Source organism: Sceloporus occidentalis, unplaced genomic scaffold, assembly GCF_023333645.1.
Source record: "Sceloporus occidentalis isolate IW3139 unplaced genomic scaffold, rSceOcc1.0.p SCAF_16, whole genome shotgun sequence".
Classification (NCBI taxonomy): Eukaryota; Metazoa; Chordata; class Lepidosauria; order Squamata; family Phrynosomatidae; genus Sceloporus; species Sceloporus occidentalis.
The window spans coordinates 10,072,821-10,086,099 of NW_028316996.1; the positions used below are offsets into that span (position 1 = coordinate 10,072,821).

General features: G+C 37.1%; 1 protein-coding gene across 3 annotated transcripts in view; it reads left to right on the forward strand.

Moving 5' to 3' along the window:
• Positions 1–203: 203 nt before the first annotated feature.
• Positions 204–13,279, forward strand: part of LOC149302999 (ATP-dependent chromatin remodeler CHD1-like) — a 28,189-nt gene continuing 15,113 nt past the window's right edge. For all 3 annotated transcript variants that reach the window (XM_089481871.1, XM_089481872.1, XM_089481873.1), the window contains exons 1-15: positions 204–250; positions 1,415–1,601; positions 2,517–2,630; positions 3,119–3,180; positions 4,545–4,709; positions 5,923–6,179; positions 6,915–7,140; positions 7,710–7,810; positions 8,767–8,945; positions 9,240–9,367; positions 9,778–9,994; positions 10,749–10,838; positions 11,123–11,313; positions 11,981–12,169; positions 12,629–12,791. In XM_089481871.1, the coding sequence (XP_089337997.1) occupies positions 204–250; positions 1,415–1,601; positions 2,517–2,630; positions 3,119–3,180; positions 4,545–4,709; positions 5,923–6,179; positions 6,915–7,140; positions 7,710–7,810; positions 8,767–8,945; positions 9,240–9,367; positions 9,778–9,994; positions 10,749–10,838; positions 11,123–11,313; positions 11,981–12,169; positions 12,629–12,791 (2,316 nt within the window). The remainder of the gene's footprint in view (positions 251–1,414; positions 1,602–2,516; positions 2,631–3,118; positions 3,181–4,544; positions 4,710–5,922; positions 6,180–6,914; positions 7,141–7,709; positions 7,811–8,766; positions 8,946–9,239; positions 9,368–9,777; positions 9,995–10,748; positions 10,839–11,122; positions 11,314–11,980; positions 12,170–12,628; positions 12,792–13,279) is intronic.

A 13,279-nucleotide genomic window follows, 5' to 3' on the forward strand; every position in this document is an offset into this window, starting at 1 on the left:
ATTTGTCCTGTTTTTATTTTGCAATGCAGCTGTTACATAAACCATATTTTTTATATATATATATTTTATAGGCAACCCGGTGGATTTTCTCATACCTACAGTGTTTTATTGAAGAAGTCAGTGATTCATGTGGGAGTATTAACATCCATTCATAAACCTTCTGAATTTGTACATAATTGTTTTAAATCTGTGAATATTTAACAATGAATGGACACAGTGATGAAGAAAGCAACAGTAGTGGAAATTCAAGGTGAGTGTGTGTGTTCACGTGTTTTTAAATGTGCCACTTTATTTACGTAAACGCCATTATCCTGTCTTCACCCATTAAGTGTAATGTTATTTGCAGATTATAACTAGTTTTTGACATGTTAGTGGGGCATTATATTTCCAAGTGTTTGCTGAATAAACCTACTTACTACTTCGAAAACATAAATTAGTTGGCTTCAAATGCATTGTGAAGTAAGCTAAAAGGTTTATTTGCTCTTTTTTCACAAATTAAACCTATATAAAGGGAGTTTAGACATGGAAATAATCAGTAACTCTCAGTACATTTATGTCAATTAGAACAGCAAACTTAACTCGTGTTCTCAAATTCTGCTTCATTATACCACCCCATTAAGGTCTTTCACCCTATTTAATGGCTCATCATCCTTGCCCCGACCCTTACAAAGTCTGTCTGAGCCAAAGTGAGAACTCATGACATTGCATTGACAATCGGGATGCAATTTACAATCCTGTCTTCAGTTAAAGCTGTTCAGAGGTTTCTCTGTTCATCATTCTTCTGATCTCCACTTCTCAGCCCCAAGATTTCTCAAGGCCTTGCCCCATCCTCTTAAATGTTCCTCCTCAGCTTATCACACTCTCTCCTTACCTTCATTCTTAAATGGCTTTTTCTGTAGGGATGTCCACCAACTTACACGTTCACTCCCTTCTACCTCTAGCTCTAGCTTTCCTAGTTCTTCTCCCACCTCAGTTAAATATTATTTATTCTGGATATACTGTGACTTGTGTAATGTAACGTAAGTCCAAATTGTTGCATTGCTTAGGTCCTGTCTATTGTATAGCACTGTGGAATATGATTGTGCGATATAAGTCAATAGTTTTACCAAGACTGAAATAAGTAGGATATATAAATGGTGACCGTATATTAAAGTTAATTCGCTTACATTTGTTTCGTTTGCACCAAATGGGAAGCACACGGTACCATAGGAAGGTGGTGGTAGAAGAAGCATTTCAGCCACCTATACATAATTGTATGACTGAAACCAACAATCGTTAGCCCATACAGATACTTTATTATATGTAAAACATTGTACAACAAGGTAATTGTGCGATGGGTTTAATCTCCAGTACCTTATATCTCTTGTGTAAATACAATACTTCTGACTGTTTTGCGTTCTGTGTTTTGAAACAGCCATTCTGATAATGACTCTGGTTCTGGATCCAGCTCGGGGAGCAGTAGCGATGGCAGCAGCAGCCAGTCGGGGAGCAGCGACTCTGACAGCGGCTCTGAGTCTGGAAGCCAGTCTGATTCCGAGTCCGAGAGCACAAATGAAAAGAAAATTGTTCAGTCCAAGCCACCGAGAATGGATGGTGCAGAGGTGAATGCGCGGAGATAGACATGTACTGCTTAAATATGTTCTCCTTGCCGTCTTAAGTAGAACACTAGACAAAAACTGAAGGCGTGCTTAAGAGAGGCCCTGCTCTCCTGGTCACAATTTTCAGTCCTACTTGAGGTGGTTTGCAGTCTTCTAACTACTGCCTTTTTATGTTGTAGGATTCTAGGTTAGGCCCTTTCGTTTTTGTCCTTCAGTCCAAGTTTTGAACTCAACCCTCTTTGCCCAGAGAAGAACTTTGAAGGAATATAAAGTACAAAAGATGTATTTTCAACATGGATTTTACACAGTGGTGTGAGAATCTGTTCTTTTATTTTGTTAAAAAGGAAACCGTGCTACGCTAATAGGGGGACAATAACACCTTGGTGTTTTTGTTCATTCAAAAAGGTATTATCTAATTGAGCTTTAACATGCCCAGTTAGCATACGTAACCCATCTCAACATCATACTATGGTTTCCAGCAAAAGATCTCTTAGGCTTTGAAGCATTTACCGGCACCATCAAGGAAGAACTTTGTATTCGTCTAGAACAGCCCCTTTCAAAATGAAAGTTCTCTGAATTAGTATAGTAATTACCAGGGCTTTGCTGTTTTCTTCAGTTTATTAGAAGTCTGCCATTTCCTTTCCAGTATAGGGAAGGAAGAGCCAATTTTATCTTGTTTACTACCTAGGATGTAAAAGGGAATTCAGGTGAGACAGAATTCCAAGTGGCTGCACATTTCTGATTGTGTGATAAACCATAAATTAGCAGTTGTGAATATTGGCAATTACATCTTCAGCGATCTCTAGATCTATAACCTGTTTTATTTCATCTTTTTTATGTTCTATGGGATCTACTTGTATTTATTCTCCTTCCAAATCTTAAGTGAGTATTTAAACACGCTTTCGCCCCTTTTTGCAGTTTTGGAAATCTAATCCCAGTATTCTTGCCGTGCAAAGATCTGCTATGATAAGGAAGCAGCAACAGCAGCAGTTGCAGAGGCCGCAAGCATCTTCAAATAGCGCGTCAGAAGAGGTAATGATAGTGTTAATGTATTCTGGCTTCAAAGCAGGTTTAATGGAAGTATGAGTTTCTTGTCATCATAACATTGGATCACTTCATTCATCTTCTCACCTTTCTTCTTCAGGCCAAAGCACCCTTTTAGATATCTGACAAATAGCTCTATAAATCTGCATTTTGTCTTGAATACTGCTTTCTGGGTAAATCCCGTGGCATGCGTAGCGTGACTCTGTGGGCTCTCTATGATTGTCATTCATGTAGTTCAACAATGTAAGAATTATAGCACTGCTTGGAAAACTGCAACCTTAAGTATGATTCGGTGTTTTCTGTGATTGCTGAATGAATGTGTTGGCTGCTTTTAGCTTCATTTCAGTGTAAAGCTGATAGAGTTGTATAGTTAGATGGCCGACTTTCATTGCGTTTTGGATTTCTTGTTTTCTTCTTTTCAAAATAAATTTACTTAACTTATTACGTTGTGTTTACAATTCTCATTCACTTACCAGGACTCCTCTAGTACCGATGATTCAGATGCGGATTCTAGTGACAAGAAGAAGAAACACAAGGAGTAAGTTATGAGACTTTTCTGTGTTTGTGTTGCTTCTTAACAAAAATGTCCTTAATCTCTGACCATCTAAGTGCTTCTTGGTGCTGGTGTTATTTTCATTAATTTGCGCACATAATTCTATGTCCACTGTCCACAACTCACGCACCTTCTCTCCCTTTTGTGTGTTAATTCATGTACGTAACTGTGTCATTCCACTAAGACTCTATTTTCACATTCGTTAACGCCTTGACATTTGCATACAGTAATTCATCGCACAGGGTCAGTTTAGTGCAATAATCTTTCTTAGTGGTGTCAGTCGTTCTTTTCCGGGCATATGACTTCTGTATTGTGATGTGTTGGCTTTCATGCTCAGGGTATGGGTCTTTTAATAGATTACAAACTGCCCCTCTGTTCTTCTTGGCTTGGTATAAGTGTTTGCTTTTCTAAATTTGTTTGTTGGCATTCGTTGTCGTTTTGTATGGCGTTTGTGTCACTTTGTGCCAATGGAAGTGAGTTTGTATACTCAACTTGGGAAACACGTGCTGTTGCCCGGTACCGTGGAATTGGTGATAGCCGGCATATTTATTTAATTAATGGTCAAATCTTTTTTTGAAGTCGGACATATCTTTATATTGGTGTTGGGTAACTATGAAAGATGTAGATTGCAAGGCAAATTAGCAATATTCAGCCCCATGTCCACTAGCACAATATACATCTTTATTGGCGTTGAACAGAACGCTGGTTTAGACACCTAATTCAATCTGACTTTCTTGTTCGCCTGGAAAGTTAAGTTCACATATCTAGTTCTTTCACCTTCTACCTGAGGGTCTGAACCAACCTTATTATGGAGGGGGAATGGTAAAGTGGAAGTATCAATATTTTCTCTAATTTGTATGCCGTTTTTATCTTTTGGTGCTTTACTGTGTAAATGGAATTAATTGTCCGTTACATAGACTTTCACCTGTCTTCTACCATGAGTGGCTGATCTCTTGTTTGAACCCAGTGAGAACAAACGTAGAATTACCTGTAAGCATATGTTTAAAGCCATGGCACTAAAAAAAAAAAAGTGAGTTTTATGAGGGTTATAAAAGGCTATATTTGAATATTAAATTCAGAATTTTGGAAGTACAACAGAGTATGCGGGTTTTTGTTACTGTTCTGCTGTAACTTGTTCACGGTGGCACATTTTAGGTCTGACGCTTCCTTTCCTTTTGTGATTTTTTGTGTTTTTTGTTAAGGTGTCTCCTGTTCTGGCTAATAATTTGGCATTTTAATCTGTATTTTCCCCTTAAATGTATTAACTTAGATTGTGCTTGCATACTATAGAGTTTGGCACACTTGCATGTTATAACTTTTCAACGTTTCCACCCTCTCAATATGTCCAGTGAAGATTGGCAGATGTCCGGCTCAGGTTCTGCTAGTGGCTCTTCATCGTCCAGTTCCAGTTCAGATTCGGACACAGGGGGGGATAGACAGAAAAGCAGCAGTAGGGGCAGCGAATCTGATTATGAACCGAGCCATAAAGTTAAAAACAAGAAGGCTCAAAACAGGTAAGGGCTAGAACTTGATATTAAGATTTCATATTCAATCTTATTTTAAACATCTCGTGCACAATTGCTTACAGCCCAGACACTTTGTCATGTTTACCTTTTAGAGGACATATCATAAAGCGCAACGTAACCTGCCACATTTTCACTCTTTCAATGAAAATACATCAGCACATGATTGGAGCAAACTTTTCTGTTTTGTATTTTGTTTTTCGCCTTTTTCGCCTTTTATTCTTGCAATTGATCTGATTGAATCCTGCTACACATTACTGCATGGTGCAATGGCAAGAGTTGATAAATGTTGTGGAAAATAAATTAAACCATGAATCCCGTTTTTCTTAAAAATAAATTGAAGGGAAACCAAGTTTGGATTACGAAAGTGGGTTTAACATGCGCTAGGCTGTGAGCAATTCATTGTGCCCACATTGGTCAAACGTAGACGCAATACATTGTCAGATCTTTTGACACTTGCCTTGGTATTTCTGCATAATTTGTCCATCAGCAATGATGTACAGGAGAATGAATTTATTAAATTGAAATGTCAAAAACTTTCATCAGAAAAACTTGTGAATGGATGATAGCCAATAAAACATCATCAGTGAGGTGATTTGAAAGACGGTATAGCCATCAGGTTCATAACTTCTATAGGGTGTAACAGGACTGTTTTATTAACCTTCTGTTTGTGTGTGTATGTATAATAAATACACACACATGTGCATATGTAAACATAGATATATTTGTTTATGGTTTATGTAAATATGCATATAGAGAGAGCATTATGTAATAATGTTTACCATTATTTTCCATGAATGTACATTGGATGGAAAAGCTCGAATGTTGTGGCCAATTTTTGCATAATGCAAACTGCATTATAACAAAATATTTATCAGGGAGAGAGAAAAATTATATGTTGCTGTTTAGCACCAAAATGCCTTGATACAATCCAAATGTAATATAATTTACAATACAAAATTATGTTGCCCAAGAGCGTTAATTCCAACCGATACTTAAGTGAAGGATTGAATTGCAATTGATTAGTGAAGATGTCCCTGATTTGGATCCTAGGCTTGCAGTTAGATCTCTCTGCCATAGACTGTCGTCGTGTTCTGCTTCCACTGTACATTGGAGAAAAATTGCCGAAAAGTCGTTTCAAAATGTATATACGGTTACTCGGCAGTGATTCCGTTTTTACCAGAGTTTGTCTCTCGCTGTTCAGAACCAAAGCCAAAAATGGAAAGAAAAGTGTTAGCCAAAAGAAGAGAGAAGCAGATTCTTCAGATGATGATGATGACTACGATAAGAGAGGATCTCGTCGGCAAGCCACCGTCAACGTTAGTTATAAGGAAGATGAGGAAATGAAAACCGATTCGGATGACTTACTGGAAGTATGCGGGGAGGATGTTCCTCAACCTGAAGAAGATGAGTTTGAAACAATAGAAAGAGTAGTGGATTCCCGGTTTGGACGTAAAGGAGGTACTGTGTTTTTCAGAAGAAAGCAGTTACAAATGCTAATGTCCAGTGTTTACAGCAATCCAGTTTAACCGTGAAGAAAGCTAAATTATATTTTCCTGTGAACATATAGCTCTACAGGCTGTATGTCTCACAGATACTGATCCTTAATGGCAGCCCTAATGAAGTCCCTTTCCCCTATATAAACCTTTTTTGATCATTATAAGCATTGATGTATACCTCTTTCATAAAGGATTTTAAAAGCATAAATGATATGCAAACCTGTGGTTTACCTTTGCTGGCATTTATGATTATTTTATTGCACTGCTAATGAAGTCTCTTGAATGCATGAACACCTCTGGCTAATTAAGACTTAGACATTACATTATTCACAACAAAGCAGGATAGAGAGTAAAGATGTTTGTCTACTAGATTGTAATACGATGGCAGAGCAGAAATACACACACACACACAACTTATATGCAGCTGCCTGTAACATTATGTGAAACTTGCGTTGTTTCACGATGGAAAGCACCATTACTGAAACTTTTTTTTTATATGGACACCTTTTGATTTTTCCCCTTTTTAATTGTCCGAGGGTCCCTGTGGGTAGTTAAGACCCACTTAACTATTCTGATTCCCACCAGTGATAGAAAAGTGCAGTGTTGCAGTACTTAAATTTATATTCATGAAGCAGAGATAATCTTACATGGGTTTTTGGTCAATGGGGAAGTTCTCATTAAATCTTTCTTTTGACAGTCACTGGTGGTACGACCACTATTTATGCTGTGGAGGCAGATGGCGACCCAAATGCTGGTTTTGACAAAACAAAAGAGCCCGGGGAGGTACAGTATCTAATCAAATGGAAAGGCTGGTCCAGTATCCATAACACGTGGGAGACGGAAGAGACGTTAAAACAGCAAAATGTAAAAGGAATGAAGAAACTGGACAACTACAAGAAAAAGGAGCAAGAAAAAAAAAGATGGTAAAAAGCATCGAAGTTCTATCAAATGAAATGCTGACCCACCAGACTGATTCTTTCTCTCTACAAATGCTTATGCACCAAAACAATGTTTATTAGCTTTGTATGTAAAGTTAAAGTAAAGTCATCTGTCCATATGGAGAAGATTTAGTGCTGCGATATACGTTCTGCTCAAGTTGTGTTTTAGCTTGTCTACAGAAATATGCTTAGACAATGCCTTTAACCCTCTGCGTAACAAATACTACGTTCAAGTGTTGCTCTCTATGTTTTTAAATACTTAATAATTGTTAGAGCCACCTTTCACGGCGATAACCGCTTTTAAGGGTAAATCTGTACCAGCTTTGTCGTGGTGTTTTACTCCAGGTCATTCAGATTGGTTGGATGTCACTTGTGAATGAGAATTTTTATGGAGACTGTATATGTCTGCACTACGTGTTCTATATACTATACATGCACAAAACCATCACGAATATTGGTTTATTTTACTTCTCAAAAGCTGTATCTGTTACATTTTATGTAATGTACCTGTTGTGAAACAATTATCTTTAATGTTAATTTTAATTCTAATATAGGTTGAAAGCTGCATCACCTGAAGATGTAGAGTACTACAATTGTCAGCAGGAGTTGACTGATGACCTGCATAAACAGTATCAGATTGTTGAAAGAATTATAGGTAAAGTACCATTTTTTTTTTTTTGTTCTATGGAAAAGTATTCCTTTAAATGTTTTTAAAGAACTGATATATCAGTCTGTGATATAAAGACTTGGCCACACACCTTGTGGCTGCACAAATTGTAGCATTGTTTGTTTTTCTCCTTATTCTGCTGAGAGGTTTTATTTTATTCACCAAAACATGATTGCTGTGGTTTAAACCCGCAGACTTCCTTGTACATTATGAAGGCCCAACCCCAGTGAGCTCTTCTCATAAGAAAACATTGTCTGCCACTAGTTATGTACAGTGGAATTTGTGCATCCCTGGTTAAAATGTAACACGTAATGCTGAGCCAGCTCGGTTGTTCTTGTAAAAAAAAGTGCTTCGTCATTCTTTACCTAACCAGCAATCTTGGTATTTGTATCGCTGTTCACGTTCACTACAAATGTACAGAACAAGTATGATGAGTACCGTATTTGCTCAATTTATAAGACGCGCTTTCTAAAAAATAACTATAGTCTTATATTCGAGATCGTCTTATAATCAGACCTCAAATAGTGGTCTGACTACAAGACTAAGATCCAGATCCCCCGCAGCAATACGGTCATTACTACCATGTATTTTTCACCTTAATGATACATGTGTATGGATGACTCTCAATACACAACTGCAGTTGCCTCTGTGGTAGGACTCTGATATGTTTGGGGATTTATTTGCCACCAGAAGGGCTAAAATATTTATGCATGTTATCAGACTTTTGTTTTGAAAAAGTCATGAATCATTCTGAGCTTTCTGTTCCCATTGTCATATGAGCACGGCTTTAAAAAGTACGATCCTTTTATGTAACTTAATTTATTTTTCCCTTTCAGGGATAGGTTTATCCGCTTACTAGAATTGTTTCATATACGTATCATCGTGTTAATTTCTTAAGAAACCAATTTTAATTCTTTCCCTTTTGTAATATTTTTTTTTGACAGCACATTCAAATCAGAAATCTGCTGCTGGATATCCTGATTATTTCTGCAAATGGCAAGGGCTGCCTTATTCAGAATGCAGCTGGGAGGATGGAGCACTCATAGCCCGGAAGTTTCAGGCAAGGATTGATGAGTACGTCTGTCGAAATCAGTCCAAGACCATTCCATTTAAGGAATGCAAGGTGAGTGGCGCTGTAGGAAAAGACTGTATATTGCTTTTCAGAATCATTGCTTTACCTTTGCCCTTTCACCAGACTTCATCAAGTGAATCATTCCCACAGTTCCAAGATAAAACGTTATGATGCAAACCTGATTAATGGACAAATTGTGTATCTTATGTCTTTCTTTTCTAGTGAACCGTAATGTTCATACATGTATATTACACATAGCTCCTGTTTTGATATTCCTTCTGTGACCTCTTTTTCTATAAATCCAGTTGCTTATCAAATGTTTGAAGGACAAATATTTTCTTGTAGGTTTTAAAACAGAGACCAAGATTTGTAGCTCTGAAAAAACAGCCATCCTATATCGGAGGGAGCGATGCTCTAGAGCTGAGAGATTATCAGCTAAATGGCTTAAATTGGCTGGCGCATTCATGGTGCAAGTAAGGACCCGTGTTACTTTACAGCACTTTACCCTGCTGTCGAATGGTTTTTAAAGTGAATAGTGAAATGAAATGCTCTACCAAAAATAACTATCTTGAAGTGGTTTGGGTTATATGAGTCTTGATGTTGGCGGGTACAATCTATATTAAACAATTTAACACGCCACAGCCAACAGATTGTTGTATCAGTCCGATTTGTGTTTAACATTACTCCTCCCCTTATTGTGTGGCTCTTCTTCATGTTAAAAGAATAATGCCGGGCTATATCGGCTTTCATAGCGGTATACAAAAAAAATAAACCCCGTCTACAAAACTACCACATAAACTGGCTGTTCACGATTTACATATTTTTACATGTTTGCTTGAATAATTTCATGGAGAAGTAACTATTTCTCTTTGCACCTTTTCAGGGGAAACAGCTGTATTCTAGCAGATGAAATGGGCTTGGGAAAAACCATTCAGACCATTTCTTTTCTGAATTATTTATTCCACGAACACCAGCTCTATGGACCTTTTTTAATTGTTGTTCCACTTTCTACGCTCACATCTTGGCAAAGAGAAATTCAAATCTGGGCTCCATTAATGAATGCTGTGGTTTACCTTGGTGATATTAACAGCAGAAATATGGTAAGTAACATTCATTAATAAGTAAATTCTCATCCGTCAGTAGTTTGTGGAGATATGCCTCCACTAGAAAACTAAGTGAAATGTATTGCTTTTTCTGTGTGTAATATATTTAGTACGTGTGTGTATTTATCTATCGATCTATTGCGTTTACCCAAACCCATCTCGCTCATAGAAAATAGCTGGGGGATGGGCACATCTTTACTTTCCTGTTACTGGCAGTGGCTGTCTTCCTACTTAACAGGTTAGAAAAAAAATAGAATTTCATAGCAGATAAGGATCATTTGACCAATGTTGTCGGCCCATCTTTCCTGATGTAAGACTTGGGTCTTAGTCCTTGGATCTTATCTTAGATTGGTGATGGCATTATGCCTGTCCCATGCATGTTTAAGTTCCCCCACTGTAGTACCCTCCATCGCATCCAAAATCTCTCATCTATTTGTAAATCGTAAATCCAGCACAGCCTCCTTGTTGGCTCCTCTAGCAATTGCCAAAGACTCCATCCCTGTAAATAATTTAGGATGTCTCTACTGGCTGACCCAGCTGCTTGGTTTTAAAAATATACACCTGGGAGATTAACGTCCCCTATAATAACTTCACTTTTCATTGACGTGTCAATCCTGTTATTTTTATTGGCATCTTATGCCAAAGAAAAGCAACTCTACAAAGCATAGCACTGCCTAGAAGTTTGTGTATTTAAGGTTTCAAGATATGTCCTGATAATTGGCAGCTGACTTCAATATTTATATCTTAACAGATCCGAACTCATGAATGGATGCACCCGCAAACGAAGAGGCTTAAATTCAACATACTTCTAACAACATATGAGATACTGCTTAAAGACAAGGTAAGCGATATATAGTTATCTGCTTTGCAATGAACATGTCAGGGGTCCACCTCTCGCTTCTAAACTTTCTGCACATGTTTTGGTTCGATATTATAACTGAATTTATTTTAATAAAAAATTTAGCCCATTTTAAGGTATATATTGGTTTCTCTTGACACATTTGTGTACTTTCAATGTTTTTCCTTTTCTTTTGTTAAAATTCTTAGGTAAATTTCATCGAGCTTTATCTTGACAGATCACACAGATGTCTTCTCTATTAACATAACTTTTTGCATTCATTCAAGTCATTTTTAGGTGCTGTTAATTGGGCTTTCGTAGGAGTTGATGAAGCCCATCGCTTAAAGAATGACGATTCCTTGCTGTACAAGACCCTGATAGACTTCAAGTCTAATCATCGGCTTCTTATCACTGGAACCCCGTTACAAAACTCACTGAAGGAACTATGGTCTTTGCTTCATTTCATCATGCCTGAAAAGTACGCTATTTTAGTAATCATTCAAGCTATGTTCCTATTAATATTACGACAAACTCTAAAAATGTGCCTGTTGTGTGTCTTAGTCCTTAGAACGAAGGAATTATGTGACATACATTGTGTATGAGAGATATAGATTGCTACCTACAGGTGGTCTTTTAATATGGATATGATTAGTATACACTTATAATACCAGTAATGGCAAAAAATATTTTCCCTATTTTCAGTCACGTACTGTTTTTTATTAGAAAATGCAGAAAATGTGACACCAGTTTTGTGTAACTTGTATTCCTAAGACTGCTGTAATGTGTGTTGACAGGATCTTCAACAAATTGCTGCATATCCCTACAATAATGTAATAATGTGCACTTACATCCCTGTCATCAGAGCGCTTGCTATTGTACATTGTGAGAACCTGGTTATTTGGTTAAATTCTGGGAGTCTGCGTCTCCCTAAAAATGGAATCAAATTCAAGTTCAGTAATAAGTTTTGGTTTTGCTGAGACAATAAGTAATTGACACGTGTGTGTATATATATGTATGTATATGTGTGTGTGTGTATATATATATATATATATATATATATATATATATATATATATATATATATATATATATATATATATTTGTATGTTTGAGTGCGTAATTACCATGTTTGCGAAATTCTGTAGGTTTTCTTCTTGGGAGGATTTTGAAGAGGAGCATGGCAAGGGCCGAGAGTATGGCTATGCGAGTCTCCACAAAGAACTAGAACCATTTCTTCTAAGAAGAGTGAAGAAGGATGTGGAGAAATCTTTGCCTGCTAAGGTTGAACAGATATTGCGGATTGAAATGAGTGCTTTGCAGAAACAGTACTATAAGTAAGTTGTTTTTTTTTAATTTATTTTTTTAGTTTTTGGGGGCATTTTGTTTCACCCATTCCTCTTGTTTAGCACTTAATGTGTTAACCATGTAGGAGACATGCCTTGCAAACTAGGCACAGAATAACAGCCACATATACATGGCACTGTACCTTGCTGCGTTGGCTAAACTGCTTTATCTCCGTAAAGGAACCAAAAAAAACCTCATCCCTGTTAACAGTAATCTGGCAGTTTAGTGTTGTTCTCCTTTTCCATGGGAACAGATATCTGATCTCTGCTGACATGACTGGAGCAAATAACTACTGGTACCAATAAGAATAAACCATGTACTTCTTACTTTTAATCTATTTTTATTTATTTTTATTTGCTATACTTATGCAACCACTTTGGAAGAGATAGCAGTCTGTCCTGACTGTTTGTGCTATATGTTTAGCTCTGTTTGCCTTTTTCCCCCACTAGGTGGATTTTAACAAGGAATTATAAGGCTCTAAGCAAAGGCTCCAAGGGAAGTACGTCGGGCTTCCTCAACGTAATGATGGAGCTAAAGAAGTGTTGTAACCATTGCTACCTCATTAAACCTCCAGATGATAGTGAATTCTACAACAGACAAGAGGCTTTACAGGTAATATAACAAATGAAACGTTAACATCTTTAGCAAATACTTCTGTATTTCACATTAAATTAATCTCTGATGCGTAATGTGTGTCTACTCGTCTTAGTCGCATGACACACTTGGTATGGTCGAATGCGTTTTTGAGATGTTATTGATACCCATCCTATTAGTAGTTCTGCACTCTGCTGCAAGTTCCTATAGTAAAGTTGGTTTATTCAGTTCTGCAGTGATGGCGGGACTGGCTCTATATATATATATATATATATATATATATATATATATATATATATCTCTTTTATCAAAACACTTCTAAAAGCTGTTAGGAATTAAATTTCATATTACATATTATACGTGTATGTAGTTTGATGGTAGGCTTTCTTGCATCAACTAAGTGAAAAAGCACTGAACAAATGCAAGCTTATTCTATAAAGTGACTCAAACAATGTCAAAAGGGAATCTGTTCCCAAATCTGTAATGACGTAAAAAGCAGGAGACCT